Below are 25,063 nucleotides of genomic sequence, written 5' to 3'. Positions count from 1 at the left end.
TGTACTGAAAAATTAGAGGTGGGGGCTCCTTGATGAGGCAGGGCAGTTTTAAAATTCCAATTCTACTTCTTCCTTGTGTGTGACCTTGGGCAATTTACATAGCTGAATCTTAGGGACCTTCTCTGTAAAACGGGCATTTTAATAACCACCTTGCAGGGGTTGATGCAGATGATGTGAGTGAAGATACATATAAAGCATAGAATAGGGGTAAGCATATAGTAGAGCATTGGACATATTGTAGATGGTTTCAGACATGTTTCCTAATTATAAGCAGAAACAACCTAACCCTGGTTGATTTAAAAGAAGTCTGTAGAAAGGCTGAGTAGTGGCTCACAGAATGACTGGGGAAGGATGGAGAGGCAGGCTCAGCAAATGGGCCAGAATCACAGCTGAACACTAGGCCAGTGAGTATGCTGCCTCCACTGTTTCTGAAGAATCCACTGCTTATGCTACCAACTCTGTCGCCTTCCCCAACACAGCTGCTACCTCTTGGATTCCTCCTGCAGTCCCCCAGGATCTGGAGTGGCTGACTCTGCCTTGCCCCCACTCCCTGTTCCCCCGCCTCTTTGCGCTGCGAGTTAACTCGGGCAGATATGTCTGATTGGCTTAGCCCAGTCACTCACCAGAAGAGCAGATTTTTCATGAGACGATTAATAAACTAAGAATGTTAAAAAAAAAAAAGTGCCTGGAAAGCAGATATCTGACATTTTCAGCTTGTACAGTAGAATTATATCTCCCTCCCACTAAATATCATAGAGTGAAAATTCCCAAACGTGGGAGAAAAGTTTATATCTTAAATAGCTCTAAAACTGACCAGTGTACCCTCTTGGTTCCCTTCTTCTTGACTTTGGTCAGAGGGAGGAACAACTTTCCTTCTTACCAGCCTCTCTGGGCATTCACCTGGCATGCTGGGACACTCACTTGAAAGGAAGTCCAGCAGAAAGCATGGTTCTAACCCAGCAGACGTATTCATAGAGGTCATTATCAGAGTTTTGTCCAAGAATAGAGCTACACTAGTTTAGATGCCTGGGTTGCAAAGCAGCCTTTTGTCAAATAGCCGCTCCCATAAAAGATACTCCCCAGATCCACGAATTGGTCCCATCTGTAATGCGAACTCATCAATACCAGTTGTAGACGACAGGCTTAGGGAAGCATCTATAATTATAACACATTGTGGGATTCTGTTTTTACAGTAAGCAAAGGGTGCAAGTGGATCATAAAAAGAGGAATACCTAGAGTGAGGGGGGTGGGGTGATAAAAGAAAGCTTCCTAAAAGAGATGATTCTTATTTGCCTTATTGGAAATTGAGTCAGCTTAGTGAAAAATATCAAAGAAAAGGAATCTTAAACCGAGGGATTAGTACAAGTGAAGGCTGAACAGTGAGATCTATCTGTCTATATCTGTATCTCTATATAATATATAACATATATATTATGTATATATGATGATATTCTCTGATATTGATGATTATCATTATTATATGAGATATGTAGATATGTAGATATGAAAAGAATATTATGAAAGTGCCTGTCACCATGGAAAAAGTGATGGTGGGGGAGGAGTAATTACCCTTAATAAAGAAAAAAAAAAAAAAGGGAAAACTAAACAAGCTTGCACACCCACACCAACATACTTGGGAGCCTTAAGTTCAATAAATGACATGTTTGGCTTTCTTTCTGCACCATCAGTTTTCAGTGCTTCCCTTAGTCAAGAACAACTAAAGTGACTTCTGCCTTCCCCACCTCACCCATTTATTTTAAACCATTAAACTGAGTTCTTAAGCTTGAGACAGACCCTTTTGCAGAAGTGCACACTGCACTAAATTAGAATTGGGTTTGCTGCCCTGCATTTCTCAACGGCCTCAGCCCACAGCAAAGAAGCCATTCTAGCAGAAGAGTCTGGAGACCCTGCTGCCACATTGGGCCTCTCTGGCCATCACAGAGGCGGTTGGGGGCGGCGGGAGGGGGGCGGGATGCCCACCGCTCCCTCTGGTATCGGGAAGAAGAATTCTGGGAGGGGTGATGGGGTCCCTCCAGCCACTGCAAGGTTGCTAGTTGCTAAAATAAGACCAGAGATGAGAAAAGCAGAGGAGGGTGGTCCTTAGCCCATGTCTGAGAACAAAGCCAGACCGGCTGCTCTGCCCTGTTCCCCAGCCCCTAGAGCACACCCACTGCAGTGGAGGGAACAGTTTTTAAATTATTTCCAATCCTGTGTCTGTCTCTTCAGGGCAACCCACCTAGTTCATTCTTTCTTCTCTGTTGCTTATATTATTGTCTGTTGTTTTGTGACCCTTCCCTAAAAACAGTCTGCTGTAAATGTCTGACTCTTGATTATATTTCCTACAATTCTTGGCCTCCTGTTGTGTATGTAGGCATCCACATGTCGGTACGGTGTGTATGGTAAGGCGTGCACGCGGCCCTTCCTGTGCCCAGGGGACTGGGAACCAGTGGATTAGGCTTCTCGTTCCAGAACACATTCTCTGAGCCACATCTCCTGCTAGACTTCGGCTGCATCATTTCATCTTTTGGGGCCTCATTGTCCTAATCTAAAAGCTGCACTGTTTGCAATGGACAGTTTGGATTCTCATGTTGATTTCAGCTCTGTGCATCTGAGACTTTCCTGGATTCTCTCTGGAGACCTACTTGGCCACTTGGTGTTTTACTGGAAGCCTTTTGGGCTTCTAGTCCCCCCTGCCCAATTCTATTTATTTCCCCTATTTTTTCCCATATATTTAAGACGCTTACATTATTCAGAGTAATACTGTCTGCTCCAATAAATCACTTCTCAATATCATTGATTTAAATTCAATAACATTTTTTCACACAACTGCCCACTGCTGATGTTCCTGGTCAGCGGGTGACTCAGGGACAAAGGCCCCCAAGTTTTATATCTGGGTCCTCCCCTAGACTCAGAGTTTTGGCATTCAGCTCTTGGAGGAGAAATGGGTAGAAAAGGCACACCTCCTTGGCCCAGAGATAACATGTATCACTTCTGTTCAGATTGCATTGATGAGACCCATGATCCCATGGCCCTACCCAGACACGAGAAGAAAACAGAATCCCCAGCTCAGCGGCCTTTCCTAGTGACAGGGGAACATGGATTTGGAGGATGGTTCGCTTCTCTCCCAAAGCTCCCTTCCCCTTCCTCTCGCCCAGCCCCACGCCATTGTACATTGGCACATTTGCTGGTGCACGTTGTTTGGATCTACTCAGGAGGCAGATTTGTCTTTACCTCTCCCGGTGTTAGACAGTTTAATGAACCTTCATCAGGGATCAGAAAATCCTTAGTTTTAGAGGCTTACTCAGTCTACCTGCTTTCTGGGCTGGCTGTTCTCTCCAGTCAGCCCTGTCCACGTGGGTAGCCACCACATTGGCCATGTAGACCAGAGTTTCATGTACAAACAAAATGCAACTGAATGGGCCCAGAGAACCTGTTGGCTTTTGAGACCTATCTGCATGGCAATCTATTAAACATTTCTGACTCCCAAAAATTTCCCCAAGGAGTTACATATCCTCCACTTATCAAGAACTATGTTGTGATTTAAAAGTTACCCACTTGTAGGTAATGGTACAGAGTTGCTTCAGTGATCTCTTCTTTATTATCAAGAAAATGGAAGCTCAGAGAGGTTAAATAAACTTTCCAAGGACACACAGTTAGGAAGAAGAGTCTACCCAGGGCCCATGTTCTTAACGATTCTTTAGAACTGTGCTAAAGCTTTCTTCAAGTCTCTCCATTTGCAGAACAACTATTAGGTAACAACACTTATTTTTAGCCAAATAAACAACTTACATAAGCAAATTGGATTTGAAAATTAACATGGCCTCTTCAGTACATTCTAAAATGAGTACATTCCAAGAAGATTATCATGGAAGGTTCCAAGTTAATACCTAGAATCAAGAGACCTGACCTGGAGTTCACCACTTGAGGGATAGCACACCAGAGTGATAAAGAATACAGATTCCAGAGCCAGGCTGCCTGGTTCAAATCCTGGCTTTTCATGTCCATGGGCAAGTTACTCAGGTCTCCATCTCCTTATCTGTAAAATGGAGATGGTCACAGTAGGTCCCACCTCATGGATTGTTATGAGGAACGAACGAGTTAATACATGTGGAACTTAGGACAGTCCACAGGAGATACTCTGTAAATGTTGCTGTAACTCTTCTTATTCCCATTTGTGTCAACAGTTAGGAATTCTTTCAGCTGCAGGTAACGAATGATCTAATTACTTTCTCCTCTGATACCTCTCTTCTCTCATTACCTCTCAAATGCAATCATTCAATTCTAGTACATTTTTGTAAAATAATGAAAAGAGCTAACACACTTACGGAGCACTTACTATGCCAGGCACGGTGCTAAGCACTTGCTACCCACCAACGAGACAGATAGTAGAATTATCTCCTGCTCGCAAATCAAAGGCTTAGAGAAGTTCAGGAAGTTACCCAACGTCCTGGTATTCGTAAGTGGTGAGCTGGGCTCTGAACTCTGATCTGTCTAGACTCAAATCCTATGCACTTGGTCCTATGCACTTGGCAGATGCTGTGCCATCGGAACGCTGTACAGGACGGTGACCGTGTAGTGACTTGCCCAGAGGAAACCGTATACACTAGAAATCTGAAGGCATCAGGCGCATGCTTAAACCCCTTCACTGGTTTTCCATCACTTTCAGGACAAAGTCTGTATTCTTGAACCTGGCTTACCAGCCCATTTCCAACATTGCCCTGCTCCACATCTCTAACTCACACACACTCTCTCTCTCCCCTCTTCTTTTCCCCACCCCATTGCTCAGTGCTACCCTCTGACCAGCTGCCCCTGAATTCTTGCAGAGCTTCAGTACATTTGCCCCTCTTCCAACAGACCTTAAGAGGTGCCGATTGCCCTGCTCAGACTACCCATCCTACTCACTTTACCATCTGTCTAGTCACATGGGTCCTTCAAAACTCAGCTGAGACTTTGTTGCATCGGGAAACTCTTGATCCCCCGTGACTGGTCATCCTTCAGTGTGTCCTTCTGTCAGAGTACAGTGGTCCCCCTGTTATCCGTGGTTTCAGTTTCCCACGGTTAACTGCAGTCCAGAAGCAGATGACCCTCCTCTGACTTAATGTCAGAAGGTAAACAGTAGCTTCACACTGGAGTGCAGTGCCTGGCTCATTCCGTCACTCACCCCTCGCTTCATCTCATTACGTAGGCATTTTATCATCTCTCATCAAAAGAACAGTGGGTACAGATGTTTTCAGAGAAAGACCACATTCACATAACTTTACAGTATATTGCTATCATTGTTCTATTTTATTACTATTGTTGTTAATCTCTTGCTGTGCTTAATTTAGAAATTAAACTTTTTTTTTTAAGAAATTAAGCTCTATCATAGGTATGCATGTATAGGGGGAAAAATAGTCTCTGTAGAATTCAGTACTCTCTGCAGGTTCAGGAATCCCCTGGGGGTCTTAGAATAGGTCCTCCTCCCCCACCCACCATCCTTGGATAAGGAGGGGGCTGCTGTATTCATCTCCTGTGTTGTTTCTGTCTTTCTCCTTGACTGGCCTACCTCAGTCCCTATACTGTGAGCATCTTGAGACACACACTGCATCTTTTTTATCATTTAATCCAACTTCCTAGTACAATGTGTAGCTAGACACATGGTAGATGCACAGATATTTGCTAAAATAATGAAGGCATTACATAATTAATTCAAGCAATAGTTGTTGTTTTTTTTAAACAGGGGCCTGATTCCTAATCAGTCCATAAATGGGCTTCAGGGAAGGTGCAAATTCCTTGAAATGAAGTGCAAAATTGTGAATACTTGTGCATTTTTAGGAGAGAGAATTCATAGCCTCTATCAGATTTTTAAAAGGGTTTATAACGGAGACAAATTTAAGAACCACTGAATACTGAGGTTAGTAACCAATGTAAGTCAACACACATTGCACAATGTCTTCTGGCTAATTAACCTATCACATTAAAACTAAGTTACACTGATTGTAAGACTCGCCATTATTTTATGCAACAGTAAGAAAAATAAAAACGGAAAGTTTGAAACACTGCTAAGATGGTATCCGAGCTTCAAAGATGATACAACATGAAAAGTGCCTCTGCTCTTTTTTATGTTCTTCTTCTTTTTTTAATTTTAATTCCAATATAGTTAACACACAGTGTTATATTAGTTTCAGGTATACAATATAGTGATTCAACAATTCTATACATGATTCAGGGCTCATCACAGTAAATGTACTCTTAATCCCCATCACCTATTTCCCCCATCGCCCACCCACCTCCCCTCTGGTGACCACCAGTTTGTTCTCTATGGTTAAGAGTCTGTTTCTTGGTTTGTCTCTCTCTCTTTTTCCCCTTTTGCTCATTTTTTGTTTGTTTGTTTCTTAAATTCAACATATGAGTGAGATCATATGGTATTGGTCTTTCTCTGACTGACATATTTCACTTAGAATTATACTTTCTAGCTCCATCTATGTCATTGCAAATGGCAAGATTTTACTCTTTTTAAAGGCTGAATAATGTTCTATTGCATATATATACCACATCTTTATCCAGTCATCGATTGATGGACACTTGGGCTGCTTCCATAATTTGGCTATTGTAAATAATACTGCAAAAATAATAATTTTTTCAAATTAATGTTGTCATATTCTTTGGATAAATACCCAGTAGTGGAATTACTGGATCATTTAATTTTTTGAGGACTCCATCCTGTTTTCCACAGTGGCTGCACCAGTTTGCATTCCTACCAACAGGGCACGAGGCTTCCTTTTGCTCCACACAGAGGGACCTCTGCTCTTGCCTGGGTCCCTGAGCTGGTGCAGAGAGGTGGGTGGGGGCGCAGTGCCCTACAGTTTAAGTGGACAACCCCAACTCTGCCACGTATTACGAGGGGACTGTTAGGCAAGTCTCCTTGCCTCTCTGAGTCCCAGTTTGCTCATCTTCACAGTGGAGTGGCATCCCCACATGCTCACTGGGTGGACGATCTAAGGCAGTGCTCATACAGTGCCTTGCTTTCAGATGGCTTTCAAGGACTACCCCCTTCCCTTACTTTCCTCATCCCTTATGCCAAACATATGCAGAGCTAAGACCTGACCTCACTTAAATCCTTAGTCAATGTGAGAGTTTTAGGCAATGAACTATTCTGCCTGAGGTCTCCCAGCTCTGCTACCTATTCCCATAATTTTTGAAAAATGCCACTCTCTATTTGCCTGCAATTTTAGGTATGTCATTTGCTGGAGATAATGAGATTTTTTTTTTATTCTTTGTTCCCCTGTGTCCATTTCACACTATGTTCACAGCATCTGCATTGTAGTTCACTGTGAAAACAGAGAGGTAATTCATAAAGCTTCATTTTGCTTTCCACAACAAATTGATCTGTTCATAGTGACAAATTCCCTTTGGGGATGTTTGCATTGCCCACACTCCATGGCCCTGCACAGGAAGAAGGGCTTTCCATTGCCCCCTTGCCCTTCCTGAACCCCTGGGGGGGACTCTGTCTGCTGAGATATTTGTTAAATACTGACACGTTCCTCCTGACTCTCATGGCAGGGAGAACTAGAATCTCAGACCACGGTTGAGTTATTTGGATGGTGTTGATGTCTTCCAGGATGGAGTAAAATATTAATATGCTTTCTCCCCACCCTGTCCCTCCCCTGTTGTCTAGTATTCTTTTTGCAGATGTTAAAGGATTTACCAACCTCTCCACAACCTTGTCCGCCCAGGAGCTGGTCCGGATGCTCAACGAGCTCTTTGCCAGATTTGATCGACTGGCCCATGTGAGTTGAATTTAATTCCCTTCTAGTCTTTTGTGGGAGTGAGGGACTGCATGTGGAATTAGGGAGAGGAGGACTCAGGCTTCATCACCAATTATCTCCTGTCCTGCTTCCTCTTCCCTGGTGTGGACCCTCAAGCCCCACACCTTCTGGGAACCAATAGTAGTTATTTCCAGATCTCGGATGGGAGGTTTATCAGATTAATTTTCCCAATTGAGAGATAGCCGGTTGAGTGACAGTTAAGCCAAAGCCCTTTTTTTCTGTTTTCTGCCCCTTCCCCCCATTACTTCCCTCTTCGTGTGGCCAGGTGCCATCCAGCTGCAGCCTCAGTTTAGTTCAGGCAGTGATGGCTGCCTGCAGCTTTCCAGCCAACTCCAGCCATCTGAAACAAATTAGCCTGTTCTTTAGAGCCAGTAATCCACTGGACCGCCATTTTGTTTGACCTAGCCTAACAGCTTTGTTTTTAGCCAACAGGACACTATCTTTATTTTTCAGCTGGCTCGAGAGAACAGGCTAAAGGAGATGGACATTTGCTCTCAAAACACAGATTCCTAGTCCTAAAGCATACAAGTTGCAGAAGAATATCATTGTCACACTGTATTTTAGAGTGGGCTTTAGGTTCAAACAGGCATGCCTTAATTTCCTTCTTTGTAAAGTGTGTTTCTATCAGTGCCAACTTCACAGGGCTCTTGAGAGAATCCCATGCAATCATATCAAGTGGGAGTTCATTTTTCAGAGCGTCCAAATGTCCGAATTTAAGACTGTCTCCGTCCAACGAGAGCCATTCATACTTGTATCTGAGGACCTGCTAGGTGTTGTGCACTGTGCTATGTGTCGGGAGCATGGGAATAACAAAAACACACTTTGTCCTTCCTAGAATTAATTCTAGCCAGGAACACATCAATAAATGATCAATGCACAGTGTGTTGTGTGTATGATGAGGGTGAGTCTGGGATGCTGTGGGAAGGCAGACTCCGCACATAACCCTTGCATCAGAGAAGACTTTCCGGAGAAAGTTACTCTTAGACTGAGTCTTAAAAATGGGAAAAGAAATACAATTGAATACTATTCAGCAACAAAAAGGAGTAAACCACTGAGACACGCAGCAATATCAGTGAATCTCCAAAGCAATATGCCAAGTGAAGGAAGCCAGATGGAAAAGCCTAGATAACGTTGTGATTCCGTTTATAATACATTCTAGAAAAGGCAAAATTATAAGGACAGAAAAGAGATAAGTGGTGGCCAGGAGTTGGAGGTGGACAGAGCGCGATTGGTTGCACAGAAGCATGGGGTGCAGTGATTTGGGGAGTGATGTGGCTCTCCATATGTGAGCAGGACTGTACCCTTTTTCAAAATAGTCAGTGGAGAGTCTGCTTCTCCCTCTCTCCCCACCTTTGCACGCGCGCACACTCTCTCTCTCTCAAATAAATAAATAAAAATCTTAAATAAAAAAAAAGAAGCTAAAGATTACTAGAACATCAAGGGCAGGGACACTGTAGTGAGAAAGGAGCTTAGAGAGCAAGCAGAAGTACGTTTGGAGGGCATGGTGCAACTTTTTAGGGGATGTGAACTTTGTCCTGTAACTGGGCCTTTCCCCTGGTTACCTTACACACAGTGCAGGGGGAGGGGGGGGACAGGGTACACAACCCGTTGGTCCGCAATGGGTGCAAGAAGCTATCATCCATCTTTGGGGGTGAGGCTTACTGAAATTTTAAGAAAAACTTTTTGGAGAAAAAAAAATTAAGCACAGATCCATGGTGGAGTAAAATTATTATTAATTTGATAAGACTATTAAACGCTCATCAACTGCCTGGTGTATGTTACTTACCGCTCTGGGTGTTTGCCCTGGATTCCCTAATTCAGTTCTCACAACAGACCTAGAAGATAGGTTATTTATTGTTCCCATTTTACAGAATGAGTGACTGAGGCTCAAAGAAGTAATCTTCCTAGAACCTGGTAGGTGGGTATATCTGTGATTCAGGCCTACTGGCCCAGCTGCTCGCTTTTTTTTTTTTTTTTTTAAGATTTTATTTATTTATTTATTTGAGAGAGAGAGAGCGAGAGCACAGGAGAAGAGTAAGAGGGAAAAGCAGGTTCCCTGCCAAGCAGGGAGCAGGATGCTGGAATCATGACCTATGCAGAAGGCAGACGCTTAACCCAGTGAGCCACCCAGGGGTCCCACAAGTGCTCCATCTTGACCACCAAGCAATGCCACAGGCATTTTAGGAGACAGAACACAAGACATTGGCAGATGCGTTGCTGCCCATGCAGGAGCTTGAAGGGTTAGATCCGTGGGACTTCAGGTGTGGGCTGGACTTGAATGTACCTGTGCAGTTCCTCTCTGTGTCTCCATTTTCTGTCAGAATTGCAATGGAGGATAAATGAAAAAAAAAAAAAAAAGACAAAACAAAACACATGAAATGTCTCTTAACCTAGAGACTGTCTCCACATAAATACTCAGCACCCATTAGCGCTCCGTAGCTCTGACCCCCACCCCGGGTGCATCAGTATCTATTACTCTCAGGGGCCTCCCTGGAAAAGTTTGAGAAACACTGCCAATAAAAACAATTCTACTCATCTTGGAATGAGGAAACCTACTTTCAGTGCCTTTTGCCCCCAGCAGTGGGCCAGTCACTTAACCAACTGGGTCAAACTCTGCTTCTGTATAAAAAGATTTTAGAGTTGACCATTTTTGCATTTTTTAGCATCGAGATTCTGTGGCTTTATAAAGATTATCTTTCTCACCTTGATTTTTCCACTGTAGATTTTGTTTATGTTGCATATCAGAGAGAATTCACCTTGCATGTGAATTTCATACACTGTACCTCTTTCTCTACAACATTACTGAAATGCAGGAAATTTCAAAGCTTCCTCTTAAAATTCCTCTTAGTTTGATTGAACTCCTGAGTGCCCTTGTGGTTCAGGCTGCTCAGAATAGAGCTTTTTTGTTTGTTTTTCTTTTTCTTTTTTTAAGATTTTATTTATTTATTTGAGAGAGAGCTAGAGAGAGAGCATGAGCTGAGGGGAGAGGTAGAGAGAGAGAGAGAAGCAGACTCCCTGATGAGCAAGGAGCCCGATGCGGGGCTCGATCCCAGGACCCTGGGACCATGACCTGAGCCGAAGGCAGACGCTTAACCGACTGAGCCACCCAGGCGCCCCTGATTTTGTTTTTTGATCCTTGACAATGCCCTTGGCAAATTTTGTAACTTTCTGTCTTTGATCTTTTTTAAAAATACTCTCTGCCTACTCCTCCCCCATCCAAATTAAGAACGAAGAATTTGCATACTATTATGCAGGCTTTAAAATTGTAAAACAAAGAACATATTTACTGTTACGCCGTTGACATGATTGTATCTTAAACTTTATTTTAAACTGCTGACAAACTGGAAGCAACCTAAATTATTGCTGGAAGGAATAAATCCAACACTATGGAAAGGGAATGAACAGATTAAAAAGAATGAGCTAGCCATTTCTGTACTGACACAGAAATTCAAGACCTGTTTTGCCTGAAAAAAAGCATGTCTCAGATCCATAAACATGGTATAATATGGCTAAGGATGTGATACGGCTGCAGAGGATGAAAAATAGTACATATATATAAACATGTAATGTACTTGTAGACGCATAGTAGCCTCTGAGGAGGGGAACAGAGCCAGGCTTCCAGGCGGCTCTGTGTCTGAGGCGGAGGGACTTCCCAGGAGGATTTATCTACGAGGACAATATATTCATGTCACTTGTGTAATGACAATTAGATAGAATCTTATAAAATTGTCATGATTTCTAATACAACTTTTTCAAAAATACATAATGTTTTTGTTCTGAGAGTCTTTCATTTTTTTTTAAGATTTTATTTTATTTATATGTCCAAGAGAGAGCGCAAAGGCAGGGGAGAGGCAGAGGAAGAAGCAGGCTCCCCGCCCAGTAAGGAGCCAAATCTGGGACTCGATCCCAGGACCCTGGATTCATGACCTGAGCCGAAGGCAGATGCTAAACGGACTGAGCCACCCAGGTGTCCCAGTCTTTCACTTTTTATTGACTTTTTTCTGATTACTAAAGCCATACTTACTCATTATATAAAATTCAAACATCAAAGTATAGAGAATACAGCAAGTATACATCCCTGTAATCCTATCCCTCCCCAATAATATAACTATCTTTGGTAATTTGGTGCTTTTATCATCTCATTATCATCTATGATCAACATGATTTCATAAACTTCCAAAATTTTTATACTATATCATAGCCATCGGAATGGGAAGAAAAGGATTATATTAAAACTCACTGAATAAAATTTGCAAGAAAACCCTCACCCTATTTTTCCTTTTCAGTATCTTTTTTTCAAAGCAACCTGCTTCCTTAATATAAACTTTCTGAAGCAGTTTCTGGTAAAAAGAAGTTGCTTGGATATTACTGTCAAGTCACCTGACAGCTCAGAGGAATTGATCAGAAAAATGTGCCTGCAAATTGACAGAACTTGACAGACCAGACAGGTCTTTCATTTGTGTATATTTTTATATTTCACACACACACACACACGCACGCGCGCGCACACACACACACACACACACCATTTATGTTGAGCTCAAAGTTTTTCAAAGAGGCTGCCAAACCTCACCTTTTGTTTATAAGAAAAATGGACCCTGGGCACAAACATATTCACCCTATTATGTGTGTCTGCTCCAGAAGGATGATAAACCATTTTACACCATTTGCTTCGAAAACATATTTTTGTCAGGAGAGCTACCGTTCTGGACTCTGTCATCATGTCTTCTGTTTCCTGGAGAAAGAGCATGGAGTTCAGCAAGAGTCAGATAGACACAGGTGTGAATTCCAGTTCTGCCTCTTATTTGTTTTGTGACCTTCGCTTACTTAAGCCATCTGTGAAATGGCCCATGACTCAAAATGTGCTCATGAAAACTCACCAGGATAAATGGAATGCAATTAACTCATCGCCTGGCACATAGTAGATGCTCAATAAATATTACTTCCTTTCCCTACTTAAGTTTTTCCAGAATGCTTTTACCTCTGTTTTCATGGAAAAGTCACTGATTAAGAGTTGATGAATATCGCATGTAGTCCATAACCTTTTTTTAAAATTTTTTTTAAGTTTTTATTTAAATTCCGGTTAGTTAATATACAGTGTGATATTAATTTCAGGTATACAATACAGTGATTCAGCAGTTTCATACATCACCCAGTGCTCATCCCAACAAGTGCGTTCCTTAATCCACATCACTTATTTCACCACTCCCCCACCCTCTTCCCCTCTGGTAACCATCAGTTTGTTCTCTGCATTTAAGAGCCTGTTTCTTGGTTTCTCCTTTCTCTCTTTTTTCCCCCTTTGTTTATTTGTTTTGTTTCTTAAATTCCACATATGAATAAAGTCATAGGGTATTTGTCTTTCTCTGACTGACTTATTTTGCTTAGAATTACACTCTCTAGTTCCATGCATGTTGTGCAAGTGGCAAAATTTCATTCTTTTTTATGGCTGAGTAATATTGCATTGTATATATATGCCACCTCTTTATCCATTCATCAGTTATCAAAAGAAAGGCTTCTGCACAGCAGAGGAAACAATCAACAAAACTAAAAGACAACCTACAGAATGGAAGAAGATATTTGTAAATGACATACCTGATAAAGGGTTAGTATCCAAAATATATGAAGAACTTATAAAACTCAACACTCAAAAAAACAAATAATCCAATTAAAAAATGGGCAGAAGACATGAATAGACATTATTCCAAAGGAGACATCCAGATGGCCAACAGACACATGAAAAGATGCTCAACATCACTCATCAGGAAAATGGAAATCAAAACTACAATGAGATATCATCTCATACTTGTCAGAATGGCTAAAATCAACAACACAAGAAACAACAGATGGTGGGGAGCATGTGGAGAAAAGGGAACCCTCATGCACGGTTGGTGGGAATGCAGACTGGTACAGCCACTCCGGAAAACAGTATGGAGTTTCCTCAAAAAGTTAAAAATAGAATTACCTCTATAATCCAGCAAATGCACTGTTAGGTATTTACTCAAAGACTATAAAAATACTAATTCAAAGGGATACATGCATCCCAATGTTTATAGCAGCATTATTTACAATAGCCAAATTATGGAAACAGCCTAAATATCCATCAACTGATGAATGGTTAAAAAAGATGTGGTCTATATATACAGTGGAATATTACTCAACAACAAAAAAGAATGAAATCTTGCCATTCATTACTTTCAGCCAGCTGATCTGTGGCACAGGAAATTTTTCACATATTTCCTATCTCTCATACTGAAACGTTCATATATAAAAACAGGTGTAAATCCTACCTGTCCTCCTGTGTTCAGGGCTATTATGACAAGACTCGAAGAAAGATCACTGAACACTGGGATGGCTGTTTCCAAGGTGTTTGTTCTCATTGCTACCTTTGCTAACTGATGGCCATGCTTACTTTATTATGTATTAAGAACAAGATGGGTTACTTTGACATGTTTTCTAGATGGGTAATTGAAACTCACATATCAGTGGCTTCAGTGATTTAGCCAAGGTCAAACAGCTGGTAAATGTGACCAGAATGCAGATGTCAGATTCTTAGACTAGAGCATTTCCTGCTCTACCCTTCCCCACCGCCAACACACAGTGCTCCAGACTATCATTAGTCTGAGTCACTCAGAGCAGGTTCTGCCCCCAAAGAGTATGGTTGACTGAATTCACCTACTGAGCCTCTCAGCCTCAGTGTTCTCAGCAAAATCTCAATCAGTGATTTATTTGATCAGTGGTTCTTAAATGCTCTTTCACAGTCAAATATCAGTAAGTTCAATTTGTGGCCATGAGATAAAATATACACATACTTATCTGCAATGTAGTGAGTTTTCATAATAATTTTATTTAGTTCAAAAAACTTTCTTTTAGGAATGTCTTTTTACTTTTTTAGTGTTAAAAATGTCCTTTCTTTCATAAAGTCATGGGGATAGTGGATGGTACTTGGGTTATTTTTGTTTGTTGATGGATTTTTTCATACTTCTTTGGCAAAATACAAAATTGAATTTTATAGCAGTCCTTTGAGCCCTCTGGTTTTTTTTTTTTTTTTAACATAACTGTCCCATGGATGCCACAAACCTGGAAACTGCCAGGACCCGTAGGCCAAATACTCTCTGGCTCTGTTCCAGCCATACACTAGGGGTCTTAGAAGACACAGCTGAAGGTCTGGAGCTTCCCTTGTTGATCAGACCCCCACCAGAAGGTCTCTTGCAAAATTAGCTGCAACAAAGCAGCCAGAAGACAGGAACCACAAATTACTAAAAATAACCCTGGGACAGCTGTGCATGCCATCAGAGTTCTGAAGATTGCATCTGAGCCCATTTGGGAAGGTTGGCAAAGTCCTGGCAATCTGATCGAGGTTGGGAGTCTCTCGTGCCAGTTCTTCTCTTTTCCCTGTCTGATATTTGTGTTTTGTATTGGGAGAGTGATTTCATTCATTCATTACCCAAATACAATGGCTGAATCCCCCGATCTGATGAGGAAACCAGCATGGTGCTGTATAAGTTGGCAGGACAAAGGTGCCCATTGTACTGCTGGTGTCTCAGGGGGTCCTTTTCTGTGTGTGCCTCCTCTCCTCTGCCCTTGGACCCTGCTTTCCCAAGGAGAGCCTCGCACTCACAAAGCCCGTAAGCTTTTAGGACTTCAGATCTGAGATACATCTCAGAGGTCATACGGTTCCACCCATGTAGCTGAGGAAGCCAAAAGGGAAAGTCATCTGCCCACGATCACAGACAGATGTGAGAAAACTGGGACAGGAGTCCCACTCCTCATCACAGAGGCAGGTCACACTGATGTAGTACCCTATGTGCTGGACCCCATAATAAGCCTCCACAGACATCATCTTATGGTCCTCGCAGTCAAACAATGAGGTCCCCTTCATTTACCATTTTACAGATGAGGCAGCTGAGGCTCAGAAGTTAAGTAGCTGTAGGGAGTGTAGGATTTAATACTGTGCAGTGGGACTCTTTAGCTGGTGCTCTTAGCTCCTACGTTATGCTGCCTCAAGGTCTCTTTCCTTGAAAACCTGCATCATCCAGCCTCTTCCCATTCAGTGCGAAAATGCAGCATTTCCCTGGTGCTTTTTTCTCTGAGACTTGGTAACAGTCATGTCCTCAAGACTGTGAATCTGCTGAACAACTGTGCCATCCTCCTTACCTATGATGTATTGAAGGTACTACCCTTACCTTAACAAGGTTAAAAATTGTACCTACTTCATAAGGTTGTTGTGAGGGTTAACTCTGTTTAATATAGGGTGCATCATAGGGGTGGTTATTAATTATCTTTGTGTCAGGGACAATGCTTGACTTAATCATAGTGCCCTATTGGCATTTTTTTTTTTCAATGAACAAGCATATGAACTCACACATGAATAAAATGATATGTAAGACATAGTCAGCCCCTCTTCTTAAGGTGCCAGTACCCTAGTTGGGAAAGGCTCTAAAATAGAGTTGAAATAGTAGGTATCCCTGCGTGATTTATATTTTTCAGTGCTTTTATTGAGCTAAGACTGCTAAAAAGTGTTAATTCAGAAACCTGTCCTGTGAAAAAAGACATTGATGAGCAGGATTCACAGGGGAACACTGAATATGGGTGTCCAATGCCCACACTTTGCCAGGCCTGCCCACATGATGGGTGTTCATCTGAAGGCTAGTACGTGGCAGAGCCAGGATACAGCCCTGTATCTGTTGAGCTCAAAGTCCAGTGTTTTTCCGTGACTCCATTCCACCTCTGAGGCCTTCAAACTCTTATTTAGGATACCCCTCCCCCAATCTCTTAGGAAGATGATAGAAGCGCATTTCAAAAGTAGGTGCTCCCCCAGCCCCAGGATGAAGACCACTGCCCACTGCCAGCCTTTCCAAGCCTTTCAGAAGCACTTACCTGTGTGCTGACTCAGTCCTCTTCTCTCCACCCTGTTCCTTCCAGGAGCATCATTGCCTTCGCATTAAAATCCTGGGGGACTGTTACTACTGTGTTTCAGGGCTTCCTGAGCCCCGCCAGGACCACGCCCACTGCTGCGTTGAAATGGGCCTCAGCATGATCAAAACTATCAGGTAATCTGGCACCTCTTCCATAATACCCAGGCCTTCGATGTGCATGAACACAAACCACCCCATCTGTCCTTTGTGGTAGATGATGTGTGTGTTGAAAGGTGACACGCTTTGACTTATGGCACAAAAACTTCATGCCCATTAACTCTCTCATATGAACCCATGAACCTGCCAGCTTCATTATGTTCCTGGTATACCTTCCTTCCAGCATATTTGTATTACCAGTGTCCTTGTGGGGATACAGCTGTTTTCTAAAAAGTGAGCAAACCTTAGATCCTGGGGGAGTGGAGAGTGTGATTTGACACGTGGAGGGTCAGGATATGCTACAGTGACAGCTGATGAAGCCTGGGGAGGAAAGGGTGGTGACAGATGGATTGCAGGCTGGAAGCAGGCAGGGCTCACAGGGCCTTCTCAACCTTGGTAAGGATTGTACTTTAGCCTGAGGCCAACAGGAAATCATTATAGGGCCACCACCAGGGTTGGCTTCCTGAGTGTGTGACAAGTGCTTTTGGCTTTGGTCAGTGTATCTGGCAAATAGAAGCTTAATCAAGAGGGCAACAGTTATTGAGGTCAAGGATTTTGGAATTAGACTGCTTGTGGCTTTGGGACAGAAGCTCAGTGGTGTCAGAGCTCCCCTTGAGGTTCCAGGTAGGAGGCTCCAAATCGAGCCTCCAGGCATTCCAACCTTCGCCGGCCACAACAAAGACAGAAAAGAGGGTACATGGGTAGAAATCTTCTCTGTGGCTTATGCCTTCATCTTATAAGGGAAGAATAATCCTGCCATTAACAGGCCAGAAAAATCTTCCAATGAACTCATGCCTTGGTTGTGTGGTCTAGTAGTTAATGTTCATGATCCTTGGCTGTATCAGTCTGGTTTAAAGAGCAGTAGGAGAGCAACTCATGTACCCCCCACACATCCTCCACTGAAGGCTCAGATCACCTGCTGGCTTCCAAGACCAATCGTGGAGTGGGCAGGAGGGATGTAAGCAGTTGGAACCATGGCCAACACAGTGTGCCTGACTCCTTCTACGTGCTGACAGATCCCTGACTTCATTCAAGTTTGGGGCAGAGGTCTGTTGACTTCAGGAAAGGCTGTGTAGTGCCCTAATTCAGAAAAGGATGGAAGCTCTTTCCCTAAATATGATTTTGCTTCATCGATGTGACACTGGTCTTTTCAAGACTTAGCCAAATATCACATTCCTGGTGGGCAGATATGCTACCCTGGCAGATCCTCAGGGTCCCATCTCTGGAACTAACCCATCACCAGGGCCCAATCAAGGTGGCACTGTGCTTTGCTATGGGGTGTATGATGAAAACCCAACCATCACCATCCCTAAGAGCAAGTAGACTGGTGGAGAAAGAGATAGGACATGCCCCTCTTTGACAGAAATGCAGAAGTTTTCACCTTTAGGAACTGGAGAGAGGAGCCCACAAATTCCAAACCAGAGTTCCCTTTTGTTAAATGGAAAAGCTTGCAGATGCTTCTTAGTTGTTAATTTGGACACTTGTGAGTCTTGTTCTGAAAACTGGGTGAATTGTTAACTGGGGTGAATTGTTATATTTTAACTAGCTTCAAGGGAGGCAGTGGGGCTGACACGCAGAAGACTTGCTGTCTTGTATGCATTCTACAACTAATTACGTGTGTGAACTTTATTCTACCAGCCAATTAGTAGGTAGATCAACAAAAAAAAAAAAAAAAAAACAAACAAACAAAACCTGTGGAGCTCTACAAGTGTCAGATGCCACCATGCTAGTTGCCAGAAGTCCAGTGATGAACAGGTCACAGGGCGTCATTCTCTTGCCCATGGGTGTCCATTAGGGAGATGACTTGGATTTTCTGTTTGTGAAATGAGGAAATTGGGCCAGACCAGCTCTGAAGTCTTTGCCAGTTCTGAAAATCTGTGATTTTTGGTTAACCACATCAAAATCAAGTTTAAGTAGCAAAACTTGCCACAGGCTTTCTTTTTAATTTATTTTTATTTTTTATGGTGATATAATTGACCAAAAAAAATGGTATGTATTTAAAGTGCAGAGCATGATGATTCGATATATGGATACATTGTGGAATAATTATATAGTCGTTAATTAACACATCCATTGCCTCACATAGCGATCTTTTTCTTTCTTTCTTTCTTTCTTTGTGAGAACGTTTAAGTTCTACTCTTCTGGCAAATTTCAAGTACAGCATTATTAGCTGTAATCGCCATGCTGTACATCAGATCCTCAGGACTTATTCATAATGAAAAGTTTGTACTCTTTGACCAGTATCACCCCATTCCCCCACCCTCCCTTAACGCTGGCAACCACCCTTCTACTTCGTTTCTATGAATGTGACTTTTTTGGTTTGGGTTTGGGGTTTTTTTAGATTTCACATATACAGTATTTTCTTTCTTTGTCTGCCTTATGTCGTTTAGCATAATGCCCTCCAGGTTCATCCTTGTTGAGGCAAACGGTAGGATTTCCTTCTTTTTTAAAGCTAATTAATACTCCATCCTTATATGTGTGTATATACAGGGATTTCCTTCTTTATAAGAGCTGATTAATATTCCAGTATATATATATATGTGTGTGTGTGTGTGTCTATAGATACCACATCTTCTTTAACCATTCATGTACAAACTTGCCATAGGAGTTTGTATCTTGAGCTTAGAAGAAATGCTGCAGAGATGATATTGCAGAAAAAATGAACAGTGATTATCAAAATGCTTAAGACACTTAGGACGTTATCATTTATCTCTCTGGAGGGGACCTTATTCCTCCTGACCATTTTATCCAACTTAAGGGCTCCTCTCTCGAGTTCTGGAGTAGGTCAGTGAGAGGTGAGCAGTGGGTAAGTTGAAATGACTCAAGGACTTTCTCTCACCCGTTGCTTAAGGGCTGCTTTCATTCTCTTAGAATAAGACAGTTCAGTAGGATATTTTTTTAACTGCATGAATCAGAGTCTATTAATACTCAAACACTCCTTGATTATAATGTAGGTGACAGGAGGTCCAGCATTAATTCTTCCAGTTAGCAAGAAAACATGAGGCAGAGGAATACATGAGAATTCTGGAATGAGGCAGCTTCAGTTGCAATGGGCTCAGACTTCTAGAGCTCCCACCCTTACAGTCAAGTGTTGCAGTCTGAGGAAGGATTGGCAGACAATATCTCTACCTGAATGCATATAGAAGAGACTCCCATTTACATAACTTTATCACAATCTTAACATCACTTACACAAGATGTGATTTTCTTCTTCAGACCCAAAGGCACTTGTTCCAACCGGGAAACTTAAGAGAAGCCATAAAGTCTGGAACCATATATAACATGACACTGTGTGTGTTGTCACATAATGAAAATAAGCCATTTATTTACTGGTATGCCCAGACTTGATGGCTGCCCTGTGTATTTGTCATCAGAGATAGATCCCTGTTTGAGGTATTGTCCCCACTTGGTCAGGGTCTCTCTTTGTTCTTTTTTTTTTTTCTTTTTGGCATTTCCTCAAAGAGTTAGGGTCCAATGCTGGTCCACAGAGTGCAGACTGGCAGTGAGGGGCTGGTGTTTTGTTGGTGAGATGGCATCTGGATCTTGGGTCTCTAGATCTCAGGAGCTCCAGTAGTTTCTTTGTTCAGTGAGATTTACAATTTTGGCACAAATGGCAAGCCAGCACTCAAAAGGACCCTGTACCTTAGTCACAAATGAGTCTAAATATGGGCTGGAGGTCCTCCTACAATCGTAGCCAGGTGAGGACAGGTGCCAAGCTGACCCCGAGGTCAGCTGCTGCTGCTTAGAGCACCGGCAGGACACAAGTGAGCAAGAGTCGAGGCAGAAGAACAAGCATGACAGAAGTAGTTTCCCCTGCATTTTGTCTTGAGATGTATCTCCACAGTAGTCGTTTTGACTGAGAAATAGAGGTGTTTTCCTGGAAACAGAGACATGAAGAATATGCCATCCTAGCTGTTAAGAATGGCAGAAGCCATGTGTGTGTGTGTGTGTGTGTGTGTGTAAATGCGTGTGCATGTGTGTATGTATATAAATGTGTTTATTTCTATCTGAGTGTATGTGGCCTGTGTGTGCACAGACGTGTCGTATGTGGGTGTGAGTGCATGAGTGTGTGCATGTCTATACACAAGTGTAGGCATGTGTGTGTACACGTGTGCGTATTTGTGCAGGCGTGTGTGTATTGAGCATTTGAAGCAGGCCTTTGTGATCACAATTCTAAATTCAGACAGTGAATTTAGAGTTCAGAGTTAGCGCACACAGTTAGTTGATGACCTTGTGAGACAACTGTGACTTTGTCCCTCGGGCAGTGGGTTCTCACCAACACTTAAAGTAGGGAGGCATCATTTCCCAGCTGGGGCGTGAAGAAGGTAATTGTGGACATAAGTAACTCTCTCTTCAGTTAACTCTAGAGAAGAGGAGGCAGATGCTGAAGGAAGGAAACTGGTTGGAAGATATTTTTGTAGCAATTCAGGGAAGAGATGTCAGGCCCTGAATAGAACATGAGCTGTGGAGGAGAAAGGGGACGGTGATAATATTCCATCCAACCGGAGATTGTGAGAGCCTCTGTAAGAAACAATACATGATATGGACATTTAAATTAAACAAAACACTTGTCAGGACGGTGAGCTTATGTATCAGTTGACAATGCTCCAATAATTTTGGACAGGATTCCATTTTATTGAAGATAGAGTTCATTGCTAGATCTTGCTGACATGGCCATGTTCCCTGAATGGTGACTTCTGGGGAATGTTCTGAGGGTACGTATGGAGGGAGCCCCTGGCCTGCCATCAGCAGACCTCATCTGGTTTCTGCTTCTTCCTATTATTAGATACGTGGCTGGGGACAAGTGTGACATCACTTCTCAGAGCCTGTGTGGCCTCTTCTTTAAATGGGGATCATAAGATCCCAACTTCAGAGTGTTCTTTTGAAAATTCAAATAGATAGCAGGCACATGGTGACCATACAAATATTTAATAGAATCTTGTAGTTAGGGCTGAGTTTGGACACTGGGAAATTTGACTCAGTTAAGTTATAGAAACCTATTCCTTTCTCATGGTTTCTATTTTATTCCAGTAAAATAATGATAATAGCTAAGGTTTATTGAACACCTGCTATGCTACTTGCCAAGCACTGAGACAAGTGTTTTATGTATATTATCTCATTACGTCTTAACGACAATTCTAAGAGGTAGGCAGGGGTGGTCGGCAAAATACTGAACAACCAGTGTGGCCACAGTACAGACTCATCAGAATAGTCCAGGGCAGTTGATGAGAGCGGATGTCAGCCATTAGGAACAAGTACAAATTTTCGGGTTCATCCTGACTAACTGAAGCTCTGGAAGTTGGCCTTTCCTTTACCAATGAGGAAACTGAAACTTACAGAGTTTGTGTAATTGCACAAGATCACACAACTAGTCAGTGGCAGAACAAGGAGCACCCATCTGGAGCCATCTGAATCCAAAGCCATTGGCCTTAACCATCATGGTACCCTGCCTCTCAGCATTAGGTTTCTACGATTAACTTCTGACGCCTGAAGCCTGCCATTAATAGCCGAAGGCTTAACACACAGCTCAAGAGATCCTCCATACATCCCTAAAAAATTAGCAGAACCAATATGAGGGGGAGGGAAAGTCAATAAACATCTGAGAAGAACAAGATAATAAGTTGTAATTAAGCCTCATAGTAAATCCATCCCATCAAAAATACTTGATTTTAGAAACATGACATTAGCTGGATGAATGGCAAAAAAAAAAAAAAGTGATTGAGTGTAACTTTATTTCTAATGAAGCATTTAATACCATCTCACGCATGTCTGTTCATAAAATTTAATTAATTAAAATCGGCTTAGATAATAGTTCCATTAAATAGATTGAGAAGTGGCTCCAGGTGGCTCCTCTTCACATGCCCTGGGTCTATTTTGGGGAGGCTTGATAGCTGAGAAGACAGTGGAGTTAAGGTGGGCTGTTACATGCAGGATCTTTATTAATGATTTCAAAAGGCGTCCTTGATGAATCTTAATGAAAATTGCAGAGCCTGGTCTTTTCAGTGCGGTTGCTAAAAAGTCATAGAATGACACCAGAATGCCAAGCAGGAACTGGCTGTTCCCCAACAGTTAATTGGAGCAAAGATCTTAATCCTTGTGGCCGGGTTCCCCTGCCAAGCAACATAGCAGGACAAGGGATGAAACACAGGAGATTCTGCTGCCCTCATTTGAGGCAAGAATGCCCAAGCCCCCTCTTGGTGTCTCCTACTCTTTCTCTCTCGCTCTCTTTCTTGTACTTCTTTTTTGCTCTGTTTCCCCACTCCCCCACTCTTCCCCCTCTTTTCCTTTCTTTCTTCCTTCCTTCTTCCTTTTTCCCTCCCCCACCAATCACTGTTTGTCTCTCATCCTGTCCCCCTAAAAGCCCCCCCTTTCTTATTCATTGTTCTGAAATGCCATTCACTATAGGATCCATAAAGTACCCCCTCCTCTTAAAGATACAACAGTCAAAGTGGACTTCAGTCCATGAACAGGATTTTTTTTTTTTTTGCAAAATTATTTATAATGGTGAAGATTGAATCTATCTAGTAATGATAGTTGATAAAGCTATTTTTAAGTGAAGGCTCACCATGTGCCGGCCACTAGACTAGAGTTCCTGGCTCACCTCACCTAAACCTTGTGAGGATACTACTATTACTTCCCCTACTCTTCAGAGAAGGAACCTGAAGCTTTGACAGGAGAAATAACTTCTGACCAGTGACATACAGCTTGAAAGTGGCAGAGAAAGAACTTAAGCTGGTTCACTGGACTCTGTAAATGTCCAAAGGCAAAGAATTACTTAAATAAATTTTGGCATACTACAAAATAGGAAAATGGGGAACTATGAAGCATCATGGTTTACGTTAATATTCAGTGGCACAAGAAGATGGTTGTGAGTTTAAAGAAGTATGCTTTATGGAGTACACACAGAAACACATATCTGGGTAACCTCAGTTTTTAAAAAAATCTATTTTAGCAAAAAAAGAGAAGGACATAAAGCTCTGTGACGGAAAATGGATGGCCAGATTGTGTCTGTCATTAGGTCTGCACTGTTTTGGAACAGGAATGCAACATTAGATCTTTCCATTACTTTCCACCCAAGAAACAAGAGTCTAATGCTGAAGGGAGTGCAGGCAGCAGTTAAGTCAAGCAGAGCACTCAACTTGGAGCCTGGTGCAGTGAGGACCGGTGGGGCCATTACTTACTGACCTTGACTGAATGACTTAGCCTCTCTCTTGCTCAGGCTTTTTAGCTGTGCACTGGAGTAAACCCTCCTCATGGAGCTCTATGAATACGGACGCTGACTTCCTGACTTGTCCATTTGGTTTACTGCTTATATTTGCAGAGGTCTTCAAGAAGCTCTTGTTGAATGAATGAGCGAGTGAATGAACTCTAGTGGCATTGGATGGTTGTGAGGATGCAATGAGATCATGAACATAAAAGGCCTGACACAGAAAAGGTAATAGAGTGGGTGCCTGGGTGGCTCAGTCAGTTAAGCATCTGCCTTCAGCTCAGGTCATGATCCAGGCCGGAGTCTTGGGATTGAGCCTCGCGTCGGGCTCCCTGCTCAGCGGGGAGTCTGCTTCTCCCTCTGACCCTACCCATGCTCGTGCTCTCTTTCTCTCTTTCTCTCTCACTCTTCTCTCAAATAAATAAATAAAATCTTAAAAAAAAGAAAAAAGGTAATAGACTCACCCCAATTGTCTTGGAGCCTCAATTCCCGCATCTGTAAAATGGAAGCTTATAACCCTTATAGTTCTCTACCTCTCAGAATCACTGTAGGCATCAAAAGGAAGCACTTTGTGAAATTGCAGCTTCTATGCTAGGATAAGACATGGTGGCTTTCGAACATTTTAAGAAGTCTGATGCCTTTGGAATTAATTGGTAGAGACTGTCATCAGCCTATTGGGCAGAGCCAGATCAGACCCCAGTGGTCCATATACCCTTGAGCATGGCTTCTTGGGTTTAGGCTCATACATCTGGGGTGAAATTCCAGCTGTTTCACCTGCAGCTGTGTGACCTAAAGAAAGGAACTGCTTGAGACTCAGTTTCCTCATTTGGAAAATGGTGTGGATGATAATAATACACAGGGTCATTGTAAAGATAAGGTGTGACACAGTGATCGTAGATGACCTCCATAACTAACTCTCTCACCTTTCCTTTTTTCCAGAATGTTCAAGGGCACTGTTTCTTCCAGGTAGCTGAGGAC

The 25,063-nt window shown here is 42.5% G+C and overlaps 1 protein-coding gene across 2 annotated transcripts in view; it reads left to right on the top strand.

The window, feature by feature from the left end:
- ADCY8 (adenylate cyclase 8) overlaps positions 1-25,063 on the top strand; it is a 231,857-nt gene that overhangs the window by 87,472 nt on the left and 119,322 nt on the right. For both annotated transcript variants that reach the window (XM_032415938.1, XM_032415939.1), the window contains exons 4-5: positions 7,658-7,769; positions 16,731-16,858. In XM_032415938.1, coding sequence (XP_032271829.1) covers positions 7,658-7,769; positions 16,731-16,858 — 240 coding nt within the window. The remainder of the gene's footprint in view (positions 1-7,657; positions 7,770-16,730; positions 16,859-25,063) is intronic.

The sequence above is a fragment of the Phoca vitulina genome, unplaced genomic scaffold (assembly GCF_004348235.1).
Source record: "Phoca vitulina isolate PV1807 unplaced genomic scaffold, GSC_HSeal_1.0 scaffold18, whole genome shotgun sequence".
Classification (NCBI taxonomy): domain Eukaryota; kingdom Metazoa; phylum Chordata; class Mammalia; order Carnivora; family Phocidae; genus Phoca; species Phoca vitulina.
Note: the sequence above shows the minus strand (reverse complement) of the source record. Positions and strands in the feature narration are given on the sequence as shown.